Source organism: Chiloscyllium plagiosum, unplaced genomic scaffold (assembly GCF_037043375.1).
Source record: "Chiloscyllium plagiosum isolate Xiang-an unplaced genomic scaffold, Cpla_swu_hap1 HiC_scaffold_12, whole genome shotgun sequence".
NCBI classification, from domain to species: Eukaryota; Metazoa; Chordata; class Chondrichthyes; order Orectolobiformes; family Hemiscylliidae; genus Chiloscyllium; species Chiloscyllium plagiosum.
The window spans coordinates 82,978,226-83,004,221 of record NW_028270150.1 but is presented as its reverse complement, the minus strand read 5'-3'; the positions used below and the strand labels follow the sequence as shown (position 1 = coordinate 83,004,221).

The window sequence follows — 25,996 nt, the reverse complement described above, 5'->3', positions numbered from 1 at the left end:
ATGAGAGCAGAAAATGGCACAATTGACTGTTTCACACTTGAATACCATATTGTCCAATCTCAACATATTTAAATGTCATCTGTATTTAACCTGTAAATAATTTCCACCACCAAGTGGGGTGGCATGGTGCCTCAAAAGTTAGTACTGCTGCCTCACAACAGCCAGGGACCTAAGTTTGACTCCATCCTCAGGTAACAGTCTGTGTGAAGTTTGAACATTCTCCCTGTCCGCATGGGTTCCCTCTGGACACTCTGGCTTCCTCCACAGTCCAAAGATGTGCAGGTTAGGTGGACTGCCATGCTAAATTGCCCACAGTGTGCAGGGATTTGCTGGATAGGTGGATTAGCCACAGGAAATGCAGGGTTACAGAGATAGGGTAGAGGAATAGGTCTGGGTGGGATGCCCTTCGAAGGATCAGTGTGGGTTTGATGAGCCAAATGGCCCGCTTCCACACTGTAGGATTCAAAGAGGCTGTATCTATGCAGTAAAATAGATTGTTAGAATTATTCACAAGATTAGGATATATTCCTAAAAAATACAGAACATTGTTCAAATTGATCCCATCAGAAATGCAAGGCTTTCTCTTTCAGAAGATTTGTGATGCTTTTCTCATATGTTCTGGATTTTGCTTTAGATTTTGAAAAGTTAACTTTTCTTTAATAAAAGACCATCACCTCAATGCAACAATAAAAATGTTACCATTGGTACCCTCAATATCAACATGGTTCATTGCAAAACACATGGTTTTTCATTAAAATTGAATTCTTCAGCAACTATTCATGTTAAAATACTTGGTAGGGTATGGTTTTTGTTATTTTAACAAATATTTCTCCTTGCGCAGGTGCCCTAATCAATGAAGGAAATAATTGTCTTTGACACAGACTTACCTTTTCTAGGACTTTTAAGAGTTGGATCACTTGAAGACAGCAGGCTGCCATTGGAGACATCATCTCCATGCATTTCTGTAGGTTTTACTGATTGGTTTTCTTTCTTCACATCCTTCTTTATTTCCTTTAAGGAAGAATAAAAAGAACATTTAATACCTGTGCTGCACTTGCTACTATTCTTCTTGAAACCAGTTGTGACAATAATAATTTGGGTACACCTTTAAACAAAAACAACTGAAGCAATTATTTTGCATAATTAGCCTTTATAGCAAGGATCCATCTGGAAGAAATTCATCCCAAAAAATGAAAAACAATATTAGCAATTATTATTTTCAAACAGCTGGAATGGACAATGGTCAGAAAGATCTAATAGGCGAATTCTGAAATTTACAATGACTCCCCAGGGCCTGCTCAACATTCACTAAAGATACAAGTCAAGAATGTAATGGAACACTTTCCACTTGCTGTCAATACACATCTAACAAGCCAAGAAGCTCAACATCATCCGAGGTAGAATATCCTGCTTGTTCCAACACTCTATCCATCACCTTAAATATTCACATCCTCCACCATTGGCAGCAATGTGTACCATCTTCAAATTACAAAGACAAACTAACAAGGCTCTCTCAACATTAGTTAACAAAGTTCTTCCAAACCTGCTACCTCTATTAATGAAGACTGAGGAAGCAACTGCATAGGAACAACATCATTTGCAAAGTGCCCCTCCAAGCCAAGGACCATTCTGACTTGGAACTATATAGTAGTTCCTCACAGGCAGTGGGTCAAAATCCTGAAACTAACAGCACTGTAGGTGTATATGACACTGGCTGCAGGGATTCAAGGTAATAGCTCAAAACTACCTTCTCAAAAGGTACTTTGGGTCAAAATATTATATACTTTGCAGATTCTAATTTAAGTGATTTTCTACTTCCAAAAACCATACAATTACGGTTTACAATAGGATCATAGAAGCCCTACAGTGTGGAAACAGGCCCTTCAGCCCAATAAGTCCACACTGACCCTCCGAAGAGTAACCCACCCAGACCCATTCCCCTACCCTATTACTCTATATTTACCCCAACTAATACACCTAAACTATACATCCCTAAATACAATGGACAATTTAGCATTGCCAATTCACCTAGCCTGCACATCTTTGGACTGTGGGAGGAAATCGGAGCATCCAGAAGAAATCCACACAGACATACGAAAAATGTGCAAACTTCACAGTCACCAAAGGTTGGAATCGAATCCTGGACCCTGGCGCTGTGAGGCAAACATTGCTAACCACTAAGCCACCATGCTGCCTAAGCCACCAGCATAAGCTCTATGCATAGTCACAAGGTAAATATGCAAATGTCACATATCAGGACATTGCAATCAATCACTGTCTCCAACACCAAGTTACCAACCCAGCAAGACTGGAACCTTTATGCTAGTTTAGATATAGAATTAAACTACCAATTTAAAAAAAACACATGAACAACTAGACCCCTTGCAAAGATCAATGGATGTGATCATGGTATTGATAATCAAAGACAATCAGATCAAGAAAAACATAATATTATATCTTCCATTCAGTATAGAAATATACTGAAGTTTCAATGGTAGAGTCCCTGCATACTCAGTACAGGTGTTATCTGTCAGAATTGATTTGCCAGGGTGTCATGTGCTGCAGTTAAAAGAAGAAAAATGTTTCAGAGTACAGCAAACCAATCTGAAAGCAGAAGAGGTCCCTGATGATTTTGTGAAAGTCTCAGTGAATACAGATCATTCTGCTATAATGCAACAGATGTTCTCCTCTGCAACCTCGTGCTATAGAAAATCGCATTATGAGAAGCCGCTATAGAAAATTGCACTTTACAGGATGCCTAATAGAAAATTGCTATACCCATTCAGTAGAAAGTTTGCATTATCAAAACAGCGTCCACAATTTATTAATCACATTATAGCCAATTTGCACTGGTGAAACACACATTATAGCAAAATGACTTGTATTAACATCTGCTCTTGTTGCTTCTGGAGCCTCTTACAATGAACTAGGAATTCTTTCTCTCAGATTCTCATGGGATTGCAGCATAAGAGGTGTCACTGGACCTGAAATGTTAACTCTGCCCTGTGTTGGGGAAAAGGTCAAAATTATTTACTTAGTACATTTAACTTGGCTTCTTAAATTCTGAACCAGAGAAACTTGCATTGGCATGTCAATATCCATGGCAAAGAGGTATGTTCTTTTAAAATTTCAGAAAATTAATTATTCTTTAGTCGCACAGAGACATTCTGTGCAAGTGGTGTTTTAAGGTTTCATGTCGGATTGATCTTGAGTAAACTTGTCAAACGCACAAACTATTTATCTGCTTATGAACAGAGTCATGGATTCCCTGCTTGCTGTGCCTCCAAAATGTTTTTTCTCATGTGACCCTATTTTAATCCCCCGTAAGGACACAGGAATAGGAGTAGAGGAGATGGCAATTCATCTCCTCAAGCTTACTTCACCATTCAACAGGATCATGGCTGATCTGCCCCAGGCCTGAACTCATTTGCACAACTCCGCCTATTGTCAACTCCTTGATGTTTCAAAAACCTATTTCCCTCCTCTTTAAATACTTCCAAGGATCTAGCATGCAACTATAACAGTTGCATGCTACTGCTTTTAAGTTCATAAGTTATTCAGATAGTTAAGAGTTTACACTTCAGTGGATCACCTAGAAGGACTGGCAAGCAAAACTTCCAATTGCTGCGATATGCAAGAGTATAAATGCATTCACCCAAGTTTATTTTTCTTTTAGATTATCTATCTTGGCCTTAAAAGCATTCAACAAGGTAGTGTCAACTGCTTTACTGGGCAGAAAATTCCACAGATTTACACCCCTTTGGGTGAAGAAGTTCCTCTTCAACTCAGTCCGAAATCGGCTTCCTCTTATTTTGAGGCTATTCCCCTAGTTCTAGTTTCATGCACCAGTGGAAACAACTTCTCTGCTTCTATCGGATCTGTTCCCCTCATAATTTTATGTTGCCATAAGATCACACCCCCCCCCCCCCCCCCCTTCTTTTAAATTCCAGTGAGTATAGTCCTAGTCTACACAATCTCTCCTCATAAGGGAATCTTCTCAATTCCAGAATCAATTTCGTGAAACCCTTCTCGTGCCAATCAACCCTCTCTCGTAAGGAGACCAAAACTGTACTCTAGGTGTGGCCTCACCAGCACCCTATACAACTGCAGTATAACCTACCTATTTTAAAACTACATCCCTCGAGCACGGAAAGACAATATTCCAATTTGTCTTCTTAATTACCTGCTCCAACTTCAAGTCAAACTTCTCATTCATACACAAGGATAGAACTATAGGAAGAGACTGAATAGATGGAGGCTCATTTTCCTGGAGCATCAGAGGCTGAGGCGTGACATCATGTGGGCAGCACGGTGGCTCAGTGGTTAGCACTGCTGCCTCTCAGTGCCAGGGACCCAGGTTTGATTCCAGCCTTGGGCAACTGTCTGTTTGGAGTTTGCACATTCTCCCCATGTCTATGTAGGTTTCCTCCCACAGTCCAGAGATGTGCAGGTTAGGTGAATTGTCCATGCTAAATTGCCCATAGTGTTTAGGAATGTGTAGGTTAGGTGCATTAGTCAGGGGAAAATGTAAAGTAATAGGATAGGGGAATGGGTCACTCTTTGGAGGGTCGGTGTGAACTTATTGGGCTGAAGGGCCTGTTCCCACACTGTAGGGATTCTATGATGTATAATTCTTATAAAATCATGAGGGGCCTGGATAGAATAAATAGACAAGGTCTTTTCCCTGGAGTTGGGGAGTCCAAAACTAGAGGGCATAGGATTAAGATGGGAGGGGGAAGAATTTGAGAGAGACGTAAGGGGCAACTTTTTCATGCAGAGCATGGCACAAGTAGCCAGCTTTGGCTGTTCCCTCGAATTTATGGCCCCTGCTTCCCTGGAGGTACCAACCAATTTGTGTCTGGCAGCTGTCCATTTCTGTTAGCACCAACAGTGTGGTATTTCTGCTTGGAATGCATCCAGCAGAGGCAGCAGGATGAGGGTTGCTGGCTGACTAGGATGAGGTTATCTGAAGGTGTGGCTCCAACACTGGAGAAGCTTGACACCATCCATGACAGAGCCTGCTTGACCAGCACTATATCAACAAACATTCACACTCTCCACCACAGATGGTCATCTATAAGGTCCACTGCAGAAATTCACCAAACTCTATTCCAGACTGACAGCCATGCAGACTGGCAAGAATAGCAGAAATGTGGGAATACCACCACCTGCAATTTTCCTTGCAAACTACTCACCTTCCTGAATTGGAAATATATTGACATTCCTTCAGTGTTGCTAAGTAAAAATTCTGGAACTCGCTACCAGACACCATTGTGGGACCACCTACACTGAAACAACTGCAGTAGTTCATAAAGGCAGCACACTATTACCTTGAGAAGCCAGAATTGGCAGAATGGAATATTAATGGTACAGGAGTCATTGAGTCATACAGCATGGGAAAAGATCTTTCAGTCCAACTGGTACACTCTTACCATGTTCCCAAGCTAAATGAGTCCTATTGCCTGCTTTGTGGGCCCATATATCCCTCCAAACCTTACCTATTCATACACTTATGCAAATACCTTTGTTGTAACTGTACCTGCATCCAACAGTTCCTTTGGCAGTTCATTTCACACACAAACTACCAAAAAGAAAGAGTTGCCCCTCAGGGCCTTTATTTTTATATAGATATTTTCATTAGAGATTTAACGTTTTTACAAGTTTACAAAAATAAACAAAACTCTCAAATACAAACATTGATATACAATTAAATCAAATATACAATAGACAAAATTTAACATGGCCTTTTTTTTAAACTTTCTCCTCTCACCTTAAAAAAACCCCTAGTTTTGGACTCCGCTACCCTCTGGAAAAGACCCATTCACCTTATGTATTCCCCTCCATGATTTTAAAACCTCTATAAGGTCAACTCTCCACTGACCTTATAAAGAAAGCACTAAGACCCTCACTACAGATGTGGTTATCTAGGGTCCAGTTCTCTCCACAGACTCCGATGTACACCATCTGCACTGTCTCTCCTATCTTACCTGATTTCTTTTTTGTAATTAATTAGGCTAACTTTAAAATGTTGTGGTTCTGTTCGCCGAGCTGGAAATTTTTGTTGCAAACGTTTCGTCCCCTGTCTAGGTGACATCCTCAGTGCTTGGGAGCCTCCTGTGAAGCGCTTCTGTGGTGTTTCCTCCGGCATTTATAGTGGCCTGTCCCTGCCGCTTCCGGTTGTCAGTTTCAGCTGTCCGCTGTCGTGGCCGGTATATTGGGTCCAGGTCGATGTGTTTGTTGATGGAGTTTGTGGACGAGTGCCATGCTTCTAGGAATTCCCTGGCTGTTCTTTGTTTGGCTTGCCCTATAATGGTAGTGTTGTCCCAGTCGAATTCATGTTGCTTGTCGTCTGCGTGTGTGGCTACTAAGGATAGCTGGTCGTGGTGTTTCGTGGCTAGTTGATGTTCATGGATGCGGATCGTTAGCTGTCTTCCTGTTTGTCCTATATAGTGTTTTGTGCAGTCCTTGCATGGGATTTTGTACACTACTTTAGTTTTGCTCATGCTGGGTACCCAACAAAGAACAGCCAGGGAATTCCTAGAAGCATGGCACTCATCCACAAACTCCACAACGAGCACCCGAGCTACAAATCTTCACCCAAACTTTTAACTTTAAAATGTTTAGCTATAAATATATCTCCCTCCTGTGCTGTCACATCCTTAAGATTTTCCTTTTTATGTTGCTGCTCCACCACTCTTCTGCACACATTTTTGGGATTGCTCATGTTGTGCAACTTTGTTTCTTGGTTCTCTGCTGTACTGTGCTTCAGTTGAATTCTTAGAGTTGATCTTTGGTGCTTCGTGTTCGGATTCCCAGCTATATATTGCACTTTTATAGCATCATGGGCATTGCCACACATCCTAGAATTTTAGCAAACAAAGTTTGACAAACCACATCACTAGATGGGAGGTCAGTAAGCTCAAACACTTTCAAGATTTGATGGAGCTTATAAAAAGGTGAGACGGCCAAGAGTGAGTTTTGCACCATGTTGGCCATGTTCCTGTTACCATTACGTTGCCATTGTAATATTTGGCAATTTCAGTTTCCTGTACTTTGATCAAGCTAAAAGTTGCAGAGTATTACTCTCAGTACTGCTTGAGGATGCTTCTAATGATTAGTTCATTTTATTTCCAACTGAAATCTATCATATAATTAGATGTTCACTGCAGGTTCCTGAAACTTTATCAAACAAATGAGGTTCTAATAGTGGCAAAATCATGCTGGGGCTAATATAAACCAAAGAAAATCTGTTGTGATACAGGATAGATTTTTTTTTGTTTGTTAAATTCACTTTGATTGTGAGATGTTATTTAGAGATTTATGAGATTGCTTTTCCAACTCAATCTTTTTGTGGTAATGTTTTTGTCTTTGAATTTGAAGGTTATGGTTGAAATCCCACTGGAGACTTGAGCACATACTTTATGTTAACGTTTCATTTAAGTACTGAAGGAGCGCTGCCCTTTCAGAGATTACTATCTTTCAACTGAGACTTTAACATGGTCTTCTACTTTAGTTGGGCATAAAAAAGTCTCTTAACAATATTCAAAGAATGGGAGAACACTTTTCCTTGTCCATTGGCCATTTTTTTAAAAAACTCAACCAATTGTCTCCAGAGTAGATTTCATTGTTCTTTATGAATCAAATTGGTGGAAATTGGTTCCCCTTCATTACTAACTAACACTGACAAGCTTCAAAGCATTATTCATTGGCTAGGGTGTCTTCTGGCCATGTTCTGTGGTCATAAAAAATTGCATCATTGCAATTCATCTTATTTTCCTTCTTTCCAGTTTATTTCAATTTTGAATGGAAAGACTGACTGGTTGGTGCCTACTGGTTTACCAATAACCTAGATTATGGGCACTGCTCCCACAGCCCGTGGTAAAACTTAGACATTTAATTTGATGAAAGATTTAATTCTACAGCAGTGCGTTTGTGTCCAAAGTTGTTTTTAAATCAGAAAGACTGAAATTTTCTTGGCTCCTTTTCATTAACTGTAAAACGGGAAAGCAACTGTGGTTTACCAAACAATCCAAAATTAAACCAATTAACTGTGCACTTACTGGACTTTTTATATAAGATAGTTGAACAAACGTGCTTTTATAAAGTAATTTTACCATAAAAGTGTTTTGTAACATTCTGGACTGATTTGTTCGAAATCAAAAATGCTAATTCCTAACAACACAACCTCCTCTGAAGTACTGTATTCAGTTTTTGCACCACACTTTGGGTGGGGTTCATTAACATTGGAAGAGAAGAAATGCATGTTCTCCAGATTGATTCTGAGGCTTAAGAGGTTAAGTTAAACCACTTAAATGTGATGTTTATTTCCTTAAGTGTAGTACATTTGGAGAGAGGTGTAGTGTTGACTAATCTAATTGAGGTATTTAATATTTTTTTATAAAGGACACTTAAGAGAATGTGGATTTTCTAACATAAGGACTTTTGATTTATTCAAGTATATTCATTGCAATTGTAAAAAAATTAAAGATCTTGCTTTATATTGTGCATATAATCTTAAAATTATAAAGTTGGGCCTCTTGGCAGGGAAATCAGGGAACAGTTTTTCATTTGAAGGGTTGTAGAAATCTGCAGTTTTCACCCTCAAATTTTAGATACTGGACTGTTGGAATTTTTGAGGTTGACTAGAGATATAAAAATTTTAAAAAAAAGTGTGATGGAGCCACACCTTCAGATAACCTCATCCCAGTCAGCCAGCAACCCTCATCCTGCCACCTCTGGTGGGTGCATTCCAAGCAGAAATACCACACTGTTGGTGCTAACAGACAATGGACAGTTGCCAGACACAAATTGGCTGGTACCTCCAGGGAAGCAGGGGCCATAAATTCGAGGGAACAGCTAAAGCTGGCTACTTGCAAACACTTAACTTTTGGCAGGCCCTCCACAATGAGGTGACACATCACTCCAGTGCTTTCTCTAGCTAAAAGAGCAAAGCTCAATTCCTAACATGAAAGTCTACCCACTTTTTCCACTGACTGATGGATCTAATAACCAGGGCTCAGATATTTAACAAAAGTACAAAAAGTTTCTTCATTCAGAGGATATGAACCAACTCTCGAATCATGCCTACAACTAATATAATGAGATCCTATCTTATGCAATAACCTTTTATGTGGTACCTTATCAAATGCCTTCTGGAAATCCGAATACACTACAACCACCAGTGTACCTTTATCAAATCTGCTTGTTATATTCTCAACGAATTCTAGCAAATTTATCAAACTTTATTTTCCTTTCATAAAACCATGTTTCGGTTTTAACTGCATTAAGCTTTTCTAAATGCTCTGCTACTTCTTCCTAATAATGGACTTAAGTATTTTCGACAGATGTTAGGCTAACTGAACTACTGTTTCCTGTTTTAGGTCTTACTTCCTTCTTGATCAAGGATGCCACATTAGAAAACCACTAATCTGATGGAACACACCCAGAATTCAGAGGGTTCTGACATATTTTGATCAATGCCTCCAGTATCTCTTCAGCTTCTCCTGATAAGATCCTTAGATGCAGGTTATCAGGTTCCTCTTGACAGAAATCGTTACAAGGCCTTTCCTCCCATTAACACCTTGCTTATCCAATATCTTTGGAATATTTATAGTGACCCCTATCATGCAGTCTGATAGGAAATCAGTTTAAATTATCTGCCTGCTCCCCGTTGTCAAGTCATACCTCCCAAGGGAGTCCATGCTCACTTTTCCGACTTTATGTATCTTTAGAAGCCCTTGTTGTTTGTTTCCTGCCAATTTACTTCCATATTAAGCTTTCTCCCATTTTATTCAAAACCAGCGTACTTAAAAACTGAAAAAAAAACTCTAATTCCTTTGCCTCCCATTATTTTTATTACTTAAATGCCTTGGTTTTTGATTGGACACTCTCCCTGAACACCTTTGTTAATCATGAGCGGCTCATCTCTCTCACAGAGTACTTCTTTTCAACTGGCAAAAATCATATTTGTAGTGTTTGTCAGTACTCATCTACTATCAGTCTATGCTCACAGCCCATGTTAGTCAACCTTTTCTTCACACTTCTCTAACTGCCATTATTTATGTTGGGGATACTGGTTTGAGACCTGGTGAGCAATACGTAACATTTTGGCTACTAAGATAATCAAGATATATGAAGACAGTGCAGAAAGGGGTGACTAAAGGAGATACTCAGCCATAATCTCAGTGGTGGAGCAGACTAAGTGGCAGAGTAATCCATTTCTTTTGTCAAGTTGTTGCTGTTGTCAGAATTGCTTTCTATCCACTTGTTCAAATCATCTTGTGTAAAAGAGGAAATAAAGAAATTGAGAAACAGAAAGAGAAAAGGAGAAAATTATATGACTGCTACTTCAAAATCAAAATTTCCCTCTCAAATTAAACCTCAGATGGAATCTGTTTCATTAAACAGAGCAGTGTTGGTAACAATTCATTCCAACATTTCAAATATAAATTGCTATGTTGTTATTTTTCAAAGCTTTTGCAGTATGAAAGAGCAAATGGCATCAGTCAGCAAGGAGGAATTGAAAAAATTGTAAACTGTAATCATAAGCAGCTTGTGATCACTGTTCAATAGGGAACACAGTCAACTCTATTTCAAAGGCAATGCAACAATCTTTAATAAATTGCAATACTGCTTCATTTGTTAGTATAAGTGTTCACTCACTATGAAATTAGAATTTAATTAATTCTATGATCGTTTAAGTAGAACCATCAGTATCTAAGTTTTACTTTTATTTTAATTCACATACAAGAAAAAGGAAGTTCAATTCTACTGAGAATCCTATAACTTGGACTGAAATACTTGAGAACTTCTAGAGCCAAATCAAACAACTCATCTGGGAAACTAAGCATGGGCATCATTATGTTGACAAAAAGAGATCTCCATAAGTTAACACAAGGCAAAAAAGTTAAGTGTCAAGCTACACCCTTTTCCAAAAAAGAGGAATAGGGATGACAGAAATAGATTTAAAATTTGATGCTAACCACCACTGCATTCACTCCACATGAAACCTAAATATTTTAGCAATCCTGTGTACAAGCATTTCACAGCTGCAGGGAAGTCAGTCATCATTGACAAGCAAACTTGCCTAAACCCTCAATTACACTTCTACTATCACATTCCTATAATCAAAATAGTTTGTTGGAAATCAATTTTCAGCAGCCATTTCTAAATTTTCAAAAGATCATCAAATTATTAGTTGAGAAGTACACTTCAAGACTATTTAAAAGCAGGGATCCAGAAAGTGATCATTTCAACCCAAACTGTAGAAAATTCTCAGTAGATTGAATCCGAAAAGCTATAAAGCAGCTGCAAGCCAAATGTAAAAGAGATGAATACACTGAATGCCTCAACAGCCCTCTTCAAGAAGGAGTGACACAGATTCACCACTCTGAAGAAATTCCTCTTCCTCTCAGATCTAAAGGTTCATCCCTTTACTCGGGGAACATATACCTGGTTCCTAGCCTCTCCAAATATTGGAAACATCTCCTCCACATCCACTCCATCCAAGCCTCTCTCTATTCTCTAAGTTTCAATCAGATACCTCATCCTTCTAAATTCCACTGAGTACAGACCCAAAGTACTCAACTGCTCTTCATATGATAAGCCCTTCAACCATAGGATCACTCTTGTGAATCTCCTCTGGACTCCTCCAAGGCCAGCACATCCGTCCTGAGATACGAGGCCCAGAACTGCTCACAATATTCCAAATGCGGTCCAACCGGAGTCCTGTATAGCTTCAGCAGCACATTGCTGTTCTCCACTCAAAATCATGGAGTCATACAGCAGGGAAACAGACCCTAAATGAAGGCTAATATTTCATATGGCTTCCTAACTACCCAGCGAACCAAGAGAATCCAGAATCAGGATTCCCAAGTCTCTTCCTCCTTCAAAATTTCCAAAGTGTTTGCCCATTTAAAAAATAGTCTATCCCTCTATTCTTCCTACCAAACTGCATAACCTCTCATTTTCCCACACTGTATTTCGTCTGCCACTTCTCTGCTCACTCGCCAAGCCTGTACAAGTCCTTCTGCAGCCTCCCTGCTTCCTCAACACTTTCTTCACTTACCTTTGGGTCACCTGCAAACGTAGCAACAATACCTCCAGTTCCTTCATCCAAATTGTTAACAACATGATTTGTGGTCCCAACACTGATCGCTGCAAAACATCCTGATTAACACCCCACTATCCATGCCAGTACCTTGCCACTAACCTCATAGGCTCCTATTTAGCCACATCCTGTGCAGCACCTTGTCAAAAGACCTTTTGGAAATCCAAAACACATCCAATATCTTCGTCTAACTTGCTCCTCAAAGAATTCCAACAGATTTGCCAGGCCAGACTTTCTTTGACAAAGCAATTTTATCATGCCCTTCCAAGTACTAAGAGTTAGGATTATGCGTGACTATGAATATAAATTAGACTGATCTAGAAAAATTGCATCCAAATATGCTCCATGAAACTAAGGAGCTGGCAAAAAGAATTGAGTGCGGATAGAGAGATGCAATTGAGAAAGGAAATAGTTTTCGCGGGCACAAAAGGAGCAATTGTGATTCCCATCTTCAAAATGTGAAATAAAACTGATACATTCCAGGTAAGTGCTAATAGTCAAAGAAAGGTAATGTATTAGAATTTTGCTAAAAGACCAAATAATTTTTTTTTTAAAATCAGATTTAATCAATTTTACTAAATAAAGTAACCCTCTATTCTGTAATGCAATGTGTTCTAGTGCTGAAAGGTAAGTATATTACCAAATTGGAGTTATAGTTAGAGTGGAGCACTGCACCAAAATGCACAAATAAATAGGCTTTCAGGGAGAGTGGACTAATGGTGTATTAAGTTCAACTGAGTCACCTGTGACAGGACTCATTTTAGGAGAACTAATAATCAGGCCACTTATTTGTTGGAGGTTACAAAACTATACTACACTTCTGGGAGTACAAACATATAACTCATAAAGAAGTTTGAACACAAGCTGATAAGGCCGTAAGAATAAAATAAAATTACACAGTTCATCTCTTAAGGGGACTGAATACAAAAGCAAGGAGGTGGTGTTAGATACATGCAGAACCTTGCTAAGGCCACACTTGCCAGTGTTGCATCACTTCTATTCTCAATGCTACAAATCCTAGTTGGACCTTTAAAGTGGAGGAGTGATAGTTTGTCCAGTTACCTTGTCTCCATTTATGGGTGTGTCCAAAATTAAAAAAGGACAATAAAAGGAAAATAGGCAATTCAGATTGTGGGTCATAGCAAGTGCTGAAAATGTGGAACACACTGCCTCATGGGAAGTTTAAGCATGTCATTGAGTCATAGAGATGTACAGCACAAAATCAGACTCTTTGATCCGTGCCAACCAGATATTCCAACCCAATCTAGTCCCACCTGCTAGCACCTGGCCATATACCTTTAAATTCTTCCTATTCATATAACTATCCAAATTCCTTTCAAATGTTGCAATTGTACCAGCCTCTACCACTTCCTCTGGCAGCTCATTCCATGCTTGAAAAAGTTGCCCCTTAGGTCTCTTTTATATCTTTCCCCTCTCACCCTAAACCTATGCCCTCTAGTCCTGGACTCTCCCACCCCAGGGAAAACACTATTTATCTTATCCATGCCCCTCATGATTTTATAAACCTCTATAATGTCACCATTCAGTCTCCCACACTCCAGGGAAAACGACCCCAGCCTAGTCAACCTACCAATAGTTCAAATCCTCCAACCCTGGCAATATCCTTGTAAATCCTTTCTGAAATCTTTCAAGTTTCACAACACCTTTCCGATAGGAAGGAGACCAGAATTGCATGCAATATCCAACAATGATCTGACCAATGTCCTGTACAGCCGTAACATGACCTCCCAACTCCGGTACTCAATACTCTGACTAATAAAGGAAGGCATACCAAACACCTTATTCACTAACCTATCGACCTGCGACTCCACTTTCAAAGAGCTATGAACCTGCACTCCAAGGTCTCTTTGTTCAGTAACACTCCCTAGGACCTTACCATTAAGTGTATAAGTCCTGCTAAGATTTGCTTTCCCAAAATGCAGCACCTCACATTTTTTGAAATTAAACTCCACCTGCCACTCCTCAGCCCACTGGCTCATCTGTTCAAGATCCCATTGTAATCAGAGATAACCTTCTTCGCTGTCCATTACACTTCCAATTTTGGTGTCATCTGCAACTAACTATACCTCTTATGCTCACATCCAAATCATTTATATAAATGATGAAAAGTAGTGAACCCAGCACCGATTTTTGTGGCACTCCACTGGTCACAGGCCTCCAGTCTGAAAAACAACTCTCCACCACCACCCTCTGTCTTCTACCTTTGAGCCAGTTCTGTATCCAAATGGCTAGCTCTCCCTGTTATCCATGAGATCTAACCTTGCTAACCAATCTCCCATGGGGAACCTTGTCAAACGCCTTACAGAAGCCCATATAGATCACATCTACTGCTCTGCCCTCATCAATCTTCTTTGTTACTTCTTCAAAAAACTCAATCAAGTTTGAGAGACATGATTTACCACACACAAAGCCATGTTGACTATCCCTAATCAGTCTTTGCCTTTCCAAATACATGTACATCCTGTCCCTCAGGATTCCCTCCAGCAACTTGCCCACCACCAACATCAAGCTCACTGGTCTATAGTTCCCCGACTTGCCCATACCACCTTTCTTAAACAGTGGCACCAAGTGAGCCAACCTCCAGTCTTTGGGCACCTCACCTGTGACTATCAATGATACAAATATCTCAGTAAGGAGGGCCAGCAATAACTTCCCTAGCTTCCCACAGAGTTCTAGGGTACACCTGATCAGGTCCTGGGGAGTTATCCACTTTTATGCATTTCAAGACATCCAGACTTCCTCCTCTGTAATATGGACATTTTTCAAGATGGCACCATCTATTTCCCTACATTCTATATCTTCCATATCCTCTTCCACTGATTCAAATTACTCATTTAGTATCTTTCCCCTCTCCTGCAGCTCCACGCAGGGGCCACCTTGCCAATCTTTGAGGGAGCCCTATTCTCGTCCTAGTTACCCTTTGTCCTTAATATATTTGGAAAAGACCCTTTGGATTCTCATTAACTCTATTTGCCAAAACCATCTCATGTTCCCTTTTTGCCCTCCTATTTCTCTCTTAAGTATACTCCTACTGCCTTTATACTCTTCCAAGGATTCACTGGATCTATCCTGTCTATACCTGACATATGCTTCCTTCTTTTTCTTAACCAAAACCTCAACTTCTTTAGTCATCCAGCATTACCTATACCTATCAGCCTTTCCTTTCACCCTAACAGGAATATACTTTCTCTGGACTCTTGTTGTCTCATTTCTGAAGGCTTCCCATTTTCCAGCCATCCCTTTACATGCACACACCCGCCCCCAATCAGCTTTTGAAAGTTCTTGCCTAATACCGTCAAAATTGACCTTTCTCCAATTTAGAACTTCAACTTTTAGATCACTATTTTAAATCGAATAGAATTATGGTCACTAGCGCCAAAGTGCTCCCCCACTGACACCTCAGTCACCTGCCCTGCCTTATTTTCCCAAGAGTAGGTCATGTTTTGCACCTTCTCGAGCAGGTACATCCACATACTGAATGAGAAAAGTTTCTTGTGTACACAAATTCCTTTCCATCTAAATCTTTAACACTATGGCAGTCCCAGTCTATGTTTGGAAAGTTAAAATCCCTTACCATAACCACATTATTCTTACAGATAACTGAAATCTCCTTACAAGTTTGTTTCTCAATTTCCCTCTGACTATTAGGGGGTCTATAATACAATCCCAATAAGGTGATCATCCCGTTCTGATTTCTCAGTTTCACCCAAATAACTACCCTGGGTGTATTTCAGGGAATATCCTCCCTCAATACAGCTGTAATGCTATCCCTTATCAAAAACACCATTCCCCCTCTTCTCTTGCCTCCCTTTCAGTCCTTCCTGAAGCATTTGTATCCTGGAAATTTAAGTTGCCAGTCCTGACAATCCCAGAGCCATGTTTCTGTAATTGCTATGATATCCCAGTCCCATGTTCCTAACCATGCCCTGAGTTCCTCTGCCTTCCCTATTAGGCCTCTTAAATTAAACTGCATTTATTTCAATGTATCAGTCCTACCTTGTTTCCTGCCTGTCCTGACTGTTTAACTTGCCTTTGTCCTCAACTGTACCAGTCTCAGATTGATCTCTTTCCTCACTGTCGCCCTGGGTTCCACCGCTACCCCCTCACCTTACTAGTTTAAATCCTCCCAAACAGTTCTAGCAAATTTCCCTGCCAGTACACTAGTATCCTTCCAATTTAGGTGCAATCCGTCCTTTTTGTGCAGGTCACTTCTACCCTAAAACAGCTTCCAATGATCCAAAAATGTGAATCCTTCTCCCATACACCAGCTCCTCAGCCATGCATTCATCTGCTCTATCCTCATATTTCTACCCTCACTAGCTCGTAGCACCAGGAGTAATCCAGATATTACTACTCTCGAGGACTTCCTGCCTAACTCTCTGTAATCTCCCTTTAGAATCTCAATCTTTTCCCTTCCTATGTCGTTGGTTCCAATGTGGACGTTGACCTCTTGCTGCCCCCTCTCCCCTGTGAGAACATTCTGCACCCTCTGAGACACCCTGGATCCTGGCACCAGGGAAGCAACACACCATTCTGATTTTTCGCTGCTGGCCACAGAAACGGACTAGAAAATCCCCTAACACAACCAATCACTTGGAACCCAATGATTACATTACATTAGAGCCAGTCTCAGTACCAGAAACTTGGCTGCTCATGCTACATTCCCCTGAGGATCTATCACCCCCTACATTTTCCAAAATAGTACACTTGTTTGAAATAGGGATAGCCACAGAAGTCTCCTCACTACCTGCCTACCTCTCTTACCTTTCCTGGAGTTAACCCATCTACGTGACTGTATTTCAGACCTGCCCCCTCTTCCTAAAACATCCATCACATCCCCTTGCTCTTGTAAATTCCTCATTGCCTCCACCAGCCTATCCAATCGATCTGATAGGATTCGCAACCAACAGTATTTATTGCCAATATAATGCTCAGTAACCCGTAAACACTCCCTAAACTCCCACATCGACAGAAGAGCGTATCACTCTGCTAAGGGCCATTTTTGCTTCTTTCAACATACAGACCCAGAAAATAGCACTGTCTTATTCCTCTACAAAATACTGCTCCAGGTTAAACTTATACTTATGGCTTATATTTCAAGTTTAATCAAGAGACATAGCTCAATAAAACATAATCAAGAACGAACCCACTCTACTCACTACTGTAGACTTATTTGAAGGCCACGCTTAAAATCCACTTATCTGTTTCTGTGCTGTGACCTATCCAAACAGGTTCCTCCAAGATCACTTGTGAATTTTACAGTTTATTTAAATTTTCCCAGACACTCCAATGTACGGCGATAAATGAATTCAACACCAAACGGAGGAACTGCTAACTCTGTCAGTTAGCAATGGGAGTTTCTTTTTCTGTCTCTCTCACTCTCTCCTGCACTGACCTCACCATGTGCTTCCTTTGTCAGTTATTTTTATAAATGGGAATTTTGATGCTTGCTTGAGGGAGAAGAGCAGGAAGGGGCGATTAGAGTGGGAGAAGGTAGTAGTGGATGAACACCATCGATCTATTGGGCTGGTTTCCCATTTCTGTATGGTGATTCAAATAGATTAACCAGGAAATTCTATTTTGAGATAGCATACAAACCTGGAAAAGTAAATTTGGATTTTGAACTGTAAACTGAAATTCATCTAAAGGCTATACATACAAGGTCCAGCAAATCAAAGTAGGAACCACTACTACTAAGGACGTACTACTATTTTCTCTGTACCTGCGTTAGGCACTATTTTGGTTTGCAGCTACGATCTGACGTAAAGAGACTAGAATTTTAACCCAAAAGAGAAGTAACTGCTACATGAGGATTTTAGATGCTGTATTTGTCCTTATTTTCAAAAAACAAATATTATTGGCTCATGGAATGTGACAAGTGAATTTTTTTTTGATCACTTGTGTTCTTGAGCAGCTGGTGGGAATCTGCCTCTTTGAATCACTTCAGCCTATTTACAGTACTAATAGGAGGTATAGAGTTTTAATTCAAATGAGTTAAGAACCAAAAAATTAGTTTAAAATTAGGAATGGGGGGGGGGGGGTGGGTGAGGAGGAGGAGGAGGGGTTGGGTGGAGCTTACAGATAGTGGTCTCCCCGTATGCCTGTTGCCAGGCTCTTCTCGGTGGTGCGGGTGATAACGACTTTTTGTTTTACGTTCGTGGGACATGGGCATCATTAACTGGCAGCATTTATTGCCTGTCCCTGGTTGCCCTTGAGAAGCTGATGGTAAGCTCCAATCCATGTGTAGGTCGCCACATAATGTCCTTATGGAGGGAATTCCAGAATTTTGACCCAGCAACACTGAGGGAACAGCGTATAATTCCAGAATTGTTCTTCCAGCACAAACAATTTGATGAAACTATTCAAAATAATGAAGGCTCTTTAAGTTGTATAGCAGGAAAGAGTTTCCACTGAGAGTATAGTTGGTTATTGGAGGACACAATTAGCAAAAAAGCCAGAGGGGGACATTTCAACACTTTTTTTTAAATGCAGTGATCTGGATGATGATACCTGAAAGCTACTTCAATGGTAATTTTCCAAAGGAATTGGAAAATAACTTGCATAAAACACCTAATTCAGCCTCAGCTGGGAGTATGGTGTACAGTTCTGGGCACCAAATCTTTTTTTAGGTAAGATGTGAAAGTTGCAGTAAGTGCAGGAAGGGATTTATAAGAAGTTCCAGGGATAAGGTATTTCTGTTCTGAAGATGAATTGGAGAAGCTGAGACTCTTCCCCTTGCAGAAGAGAAGGCTGAAAGGAGATTCAAAATCATGAGGTCTGGAAGGAGTAAATAAGGAGACTATTTTGTCATTTCTGGTAGAATCAAGAACAAGAGGGCACAAGTTTTAAACCAATATTAGAAGGAAACAAAATTTGAGAAAAAAATCTTGTCTCTCACAATGGTTAGGAATGCACAACCTGAGTGTTGTGGAGGCAAGCACAGTCAAGACATTCAGAGAGAAATTAAATTATTATTTTAAAAGGTAGAACGTGTACAGTTAAGGATGAAAGGTCTGAAAATTGCACGAGGTGAGATGTTCATTCAGAGTGCCAATTATACATGATGGGACAAACCTCCTCTTGTTGTGTAATAATTCTGTGAACTTCCAGGAAAGAAAATTACCAAGCTTTGGGGATACAGCAAGGGTGTGAGGCTAATTAGATGGCTCCACCAAAGTACGGCACAGATATGATTGACTAAATGGCTGCATTCTACTATGTGCGGACGTTTTTGAATAGAGCCATTAAATAAATTGGCATGGGAGTTTGTTCCCATAAGTAAAAATCATGTTGAGAGTAAACTCTGCTGTGTCTCACGTTGCCGTGCAGCACCACTCTAGCAGCATGCATTTCATTGTGGCAGGCTGGAACCAAAGCTCCATCAACTTTTACAAGAAACTTGGTGCTACTGATCTGTCCAAAACAGAGAGATGGCATCAGTTTGGGATTCCAAAAAAAACACTCGGTTAAAATGGTAACTGAAGAATGAGTTGGGAGAGCAAAGTCCAGTTATAATTAGAACATGGAACTTAGATAAGTACAACATAGAACAGGCCCTTCAGCCTACAATATTGTGCCAAGGATTAATCCTAATGTAAAATAACCTTACCTATGCACTCCTCAATTCACTGCTGTCCATGTGCATGTCCAGCAGGCACTTAAATATGTCTAATGACTCTGCTTCCACCACCGCCACCACTGACAATGCATTCCATGCATTAACAACTCTCTGCGTAAAGAATCTACCTCTGATGTCTCCTCTACACCTTCCTCCTAATATCTTAAAACCATGCCCCCTCATGCCAATCAATCCTGCTTAGGAGAAAAAGTCCCTGGCTATTGACTCTATCCATGCCTCTCATTACCTTGTATACCTCGATTAGGTCTCCTCTCTTCCTCCTTCTCTCCAGAGAAAAGTCCAAGCTTAGTCAACCTCTCTTCATAAGACAAGCCCTCCAGTCCAGGCAGCATCCTGGTAAGCCTTCTTTGCACCCTCTCCAAAGCCACTGTCTTTCCTATAATAGGTCAACCAGAACTGGACAATATTCCAAGTGTGGTCGCACCAGGATCTTTGAGCTGCAGCAAAACCTCACGGCTCTTAAACTCAATCCCTCTGTTAATAAAAGCCAAAACATCATATGCTTTCTTAACAACCCTATCCACTTGGGTGGCAAGTTTGAGGGATCAATGCACTTGAATACAAAGATCCTTCTGTTCCTCTACACTGCCAAGAATCCTGTCTTTAATCTTATATTCAGCATTCAAGTTCGACTTGCCAAAATGCATCACTTCGCATTTATCCAGGTTGAACTCCATCTGCCACTTCTCAGTCCAGCTCTGCATCCTGCCTATGTCATGTTGCAGCCTGCAAAAGCCCTCAATACTACCAACGGCACCTCCAACCTTTGTGTCATCTGCAAATTTACTAACCTACCCCTCAATCTCTTCATCCAAGTCATTTATAAAAACGACAAAGAGCAGAGGCCCAAGAACACAGCCCTGTGGGACAACACTCAACACTGACCTCCAGGCAGAATACTTTCCATCTACAACCACTCTTTGCCTTCTGTCAGCCAAACAATTCTGAATCCAAATCTCCCCGTATCCCATATCTCCTGACTTTATGAATGAGCCTACCATGGGGAACCTTATCAAATGCCTTGCTGAAGTCCAATTACACCAGATCCACTGCTCGACCTGTCTTGTCACCTTCTTGAAGGACTCAATAAGATTAGTTAGGCATGACCTGCCCTTCACAAAACCATGCTGACTGCCTTTAATCACTCTATGCTTTTCCAAATAGTCATAAATCCTAACCCTCAGAATTCTTTCTAAACCCTTGCTGACCACAGACATAAGACTGACTGGTCTGTAATTGCCAGGGGCTTCCCTATTCCCCTTCTTGAAAAGAGGAACACTTGCCTCCCTCCAAGCCTCCAGTACGACTCCAGTGGAGAGTGAGGAAGCAAATGATCTTCGCCAGCGGCTTAGCAACCTCCTTTCTCGCTTCCTGGAGCCATCAATCTGGTCTGGCCCTGGGGACTTACCAATCTTAAAGTTTGCCAAAATTTCAAGCACATCAACTTCATCAATCTTGTTCAAGCCTGTTTCCCAGCTTCTCCAAGTTCTCATTCACAACAAGGTCCCTTTATTTAATGAAAGCGGAGGCAAACAACTCATTTAGGACTTCCCCTATCTGCTCAGACTCCACGCTATCCCTGATCGGCCCTACTTTCTCCCTGATCATTTTCTTTTTCCTCAATGGTATTTTTTCCCCAAAGAATTTTAGTTAACAAAGTTATGCCATCGTTGTAAATTTAAGACCCTAATTTGAGTTGTTTTTCTGCTCACTATAGAATCACTTGCTGCATCAGAATCATTTAGCAATGTACTTTTTATTTACAATCCATACTGCAGTCACATTTATGTTACGGAACCTGTGCTATTTAAATCAGCTATCTTATGTAAAAACATTGCTAATAAAACCCATTATATATAAAGGAATTAGTAAATTGCAGGCTTATGTTGCTTATGCCAATTGATAGTGTTTCTGTCCTGTCAGGAAATGTTGAGCTATCACATTTTGTTTTAATATATATAGCTAACTTTATTTGGATATGATGTTGATAATGATGAAAACCGTTTGTCAAATAAAATAAATCACTTGGGTTTTACCAAAATGTTGCTTCCTTCCAGTTCACCACATCTCCACTGTCATCACTTCTTGTTTTGTTTTAATGTCGAGATTTATAATCCTGAGACCCAGGCTAATACACTGGATACTGTATTCAAATTCCTCTTTGACAATAAGTTGAATTTAATTCCAGATTTGTTCATTGAATTTACAAAGTTAGTCTGACAGTGACAATGAAACCAATGATTTTTGTTTGCCTGGTCTGATCCATATATGACTCCAGGTCCACAGTGATACTGTTGACTCTTAAATGGCAGAGTAACAGCATGTCACTACAAATGAAACCAGATGGATCACCTGAAAATGGGAAACCCATTCGTGTTTATGAACAATCCTCCTTGCTAACATTTGAGGAAATTGGGAGAACTGTCCCACAGGTAAGTCCAATTATCTTAAGGCAGTAAGTATGACTGTTTCCAGACACCACCATCACTGCCTCTTGGTATATCCTGTTCCATTGACATTGCTGAGGTTGTGGCATAATGGTACTTAGTCAAGAAGGACTGTCACTGGGAATCCTAAATATTGACTCTGGACCCAAAAAATCTCATGGCATAAAAATAAACATGAACAAAGCCCCTGCTGATTCCACAAACTGGTCTTCTCAGAGGGTAAATCAATACTTCTCCACGTGAGCACTGCTTAAAAGAACCACAGAGTGACAAAGGCCCGGAATGCACTCTGGGTTGAGAATATCAATTATCACCAAGAGTGACTTGGTAGAATAACTAGCGACCTGATTGAGTCTTAAAAGGACCATAACTACTAAGCCTGCAGCAGGTCATCAGGGAACCAACAAGAGATAAAAACATACTTGATCTCAACCCCATTAATCTGCCTGTGACAGATACATAAATCTATCACAGTATTGATCGGAGGGAGTCCTGCACATTCGTTGGAGAGATGAAGTGCTGCCTTTACATTGAGAATATAGTCTCTTTTGTGTTATATGGCACTACCACCATGCTAAATAGGGTAGATTTCAAACAGACCTAGCTGCTCGAGACTGTGTATTCATGATGTGCTGTGGTCCATCAGCAGCTGCAGAATTGAATTCAGTCACAATCTGTAATCTAACAACCCAGTGAATCTCCCAACTCTACCTTACCACAAAGCTAGGGAATCAGTCCTGGACCAAAGAGCGCAGAAGAGAATGCCAGGGAAAGTAAAGTGCCATTCTTATCTGATTTGACGTACATGACTCCAGACTTGCAGCAATGTGGTTGACTTTTAGCTGCCCTTTAGGTAGTTAGGATTGGGCAATGAATGATGACCCTGCTAGTGATGCCCACATCTCATTAATGATTTTTGAAAAAAGGCCTAAAAATGAGGTGCCAACTTGAAGACAGAATTTACGTCTCCTTGCATGTCAAACAGCAGAAGTGAAATGCAAAAAATAGAGCAATCCCACAGTTAATGAATCAAGTGCAGTAGATCAATGAAAAAGACAAGGCTGAACAAATTGCAACATTTTCTACAAGACATGCCAAATAGATGATCCATTCAACCTTCTCCTGAGGTCCCCAGCATCAAGGATGTCAGTCTTCAGCTATTTCAGTTCATTCCTCATGATACGTAGCAACAGTTGAATACAGTGAAAGGCCCTGATAACATTCCAGCAATTGTACTGAAGACTTGTGCTTTCAACCTAGCTGCATCCCTCACCAAGCTGTTCCAGTATAGCTACGACACTAGTATCTACCTGATAGAATAGAAAATTGACCACTTGTGTCCTGTCCACAAAAGGTGTACAAATTCAACCCAACCAATTACCATCTCATCAGTCTGCTCTTGATCATCAACATGTTTATAATTGATGCACAAGTTGTAGGTCTCACTGGTGGGCTGGCATTCTTCGCCCATCCCTGGTTGCCAGGAGGGCAGTTGGATGTCAGCCATATTGCTGTGGGTCTTGAGTAGACCAGGTAAGGATAGCAGTTTATTCCCTAAAAGATACAGATTCATAGATTCAGACTCACACAGCACAGAAACAGACCCTTCGGTCCAACTAGTCCATGCCAAATAAAATCACAAACTGAACTAGTCCCACCTGTCTGCTCCTGGCCCATATCCCACCAAACCTTTCCTACTTACGTATCTAACCAAATGCCTTTTAAACGTTGTAATTGTGCCTGCAAGTGAATAGGAATGTTTTTTTTTTCCCTGACAGTTGATAGTGGTTTCAGTATCATTAGATCTTAATTCCAGAATTAGATGGAAGAGTTTGAATCCAATATACCATGGCGACATTCAAACCTAGGTCCCCAGGATTACCTGGTCTCTGAATTAAGAGTTTAGTGATAATACCACCCGTCATTGCCTCCTTAGCAAAATAACAGAATGGATCTTCGACAGTGCCATAGACCAGCACTTACTCAACAATAACCTGTTCAGTCATAGTCAGATTGAATGCTGCCAGGACCACTCAGCTCCTGACCTCATAACCTTTGTCCACACATGGATAAAAAAGCTAAACATGAGAGCAGTGGTGAGAGTGGTTAGCCTTACCAGTGTGGGGCATCAAGGTGAAATTGGAGCAATGAGGAATTGCAGCAAAGCTCTATACAGTTAGAGTCATATTGAGTTACAAAGGAAGATAGTTGATTGTTGAAGGTCAATCATCTCAGCTCCAGGACATCTCTGCAGGAGTTCCTCAGGAGATATCGTGGTCCAACTATGTTTAGCAACTTCATCAATTACTTTCCCTTCATCATAAGGTTGCAAGTGGGAAATTCGCTGATGATTACCTTATGTTCAGCAACTACTCAGGTACAGAAATAGGTGATGGCCACATGGAGTCGTATAGCATGGAAACAGATCCTTTGATCCAACCAGTCCACACCGAACATGTTCTCAAACTAAATAAATCCCACTTGCCTGCATTTGGTCCATATCTCCCCAAACCTTTCCCATTCATGTACTCATCCAACTGTCTTTTTAATATTGTAACTGTGCCTGCATCCACCATTTCCTCTGCCAGTTCATTCCACACACTAACCACACTGTAAAAAAAAAAGTTGCCCATCATGTCCTTTTTACAACTTTCACCTCTCATCTTAAAAATATGCTCCCCAGTATTGAACTCCCCAACCCATGGGAAAAGACCTTGCTATTTACCTTATCTATCCCTCGCATGATTTTATAAACCGCTCTAAGCTCACCCCTCAACCTCCTACTTTCCAGTGGAAAAAAAAACTCTTCATCCAGCCTATTTCCATAACTCAAATTCACCATTCCCAGCAACATCCAGGTAATTCTTTTCTGAACCCTCTCCAATTTAACAATATCTTTCCTATTAGCAGGATGATCAAAACTGCACATGGTACTCCAGAAGAGGCCTCACGGACATCCTATACAACCTCTAAATGACATTTCAACTCCCATACTGAAAGATCTGAGCAGTTAAGACAAGCTTGCTAAATGCCTTAACTACTGTCTACCTATGATACATTAATTTCAAAGAATTATGTATCTGAACACCTACGTCTCAGTTCTACAATACTACCCAGGGCCCTACAAGTAACTGTATAAATTCTGCCCTGGTTTCTTTTACCAAAATGCAATACCTTGCATTTATCCAAAGTCAGTTCCACCTGCCACTCCTCAGTTCATTGACCCAATTGATCAAAGTCTATAATCTTAGATAACCTTTTTCACTGTCCACTATACCATGAACTTTGAGGTAAACTGCAAGCTTACAAACCATGTCTTCTATATTCGCTACCAAATAGTCTACATAAATGACAAACAAAAAGTGGACCAATCCCTGTGGAACAATGTTGGTTACAGGTCTCCAGTCCAAAAACTAACCATCCACCACTCCAGTCTGTCTCCTATTGTCAAGTCAATTTTGTATCTAATTGGCAAGCTCACTTTGAATCCGATATGATCTAACTTTACTAATTAGTCCATCATGCAAAATCTTGTCAAAGGCTTTACAAAAGTCCACATAAGCAACACCTACTGCTCTGCCCTCAATCTTTCTGGTTAGTGACATAATTTCCCCATCGCTAATCTATCCTGCCTCTCCAAATGCATGTAGATCCTATCTTTCAGAAACACCACCACCAACGTATCCACCAAGGTCAGCCTGATATGTAGTAGCTACCTTTCACATCATACAAGCATCAGACAATGAATATTTCCAACAAGTGAGAACTTATGGTTTATGA

The 25,996-nt window shown here is 40.5% G+C and overlaps 1 protein-coding gene across 3 annotated transcripts in view; it reads right to left on the bottom strand.

Moving 5' to 3' along the window:
- Positions 1-25,996, bottom strand: part of sh3kbp1 (SH3-domain kinase binding protein 1) — a 176,625-nt gene that overhangs the window by 112,506 nt on the left and 38,123 nt on the right. For all 3 annotated transcript variants that reach the window (XM_087992992.1, XM_043700471.2, XM_043700472.2), the window contains exon 3: positions 888-1,011. In XM_087992992.1, the coding sequence (XP_087849118.1) occupies positions 888-1,011 (124 nt within the window). The remainder of the gene's footprint in view (positions 1-887; positions 1,012-25,996) is intronic.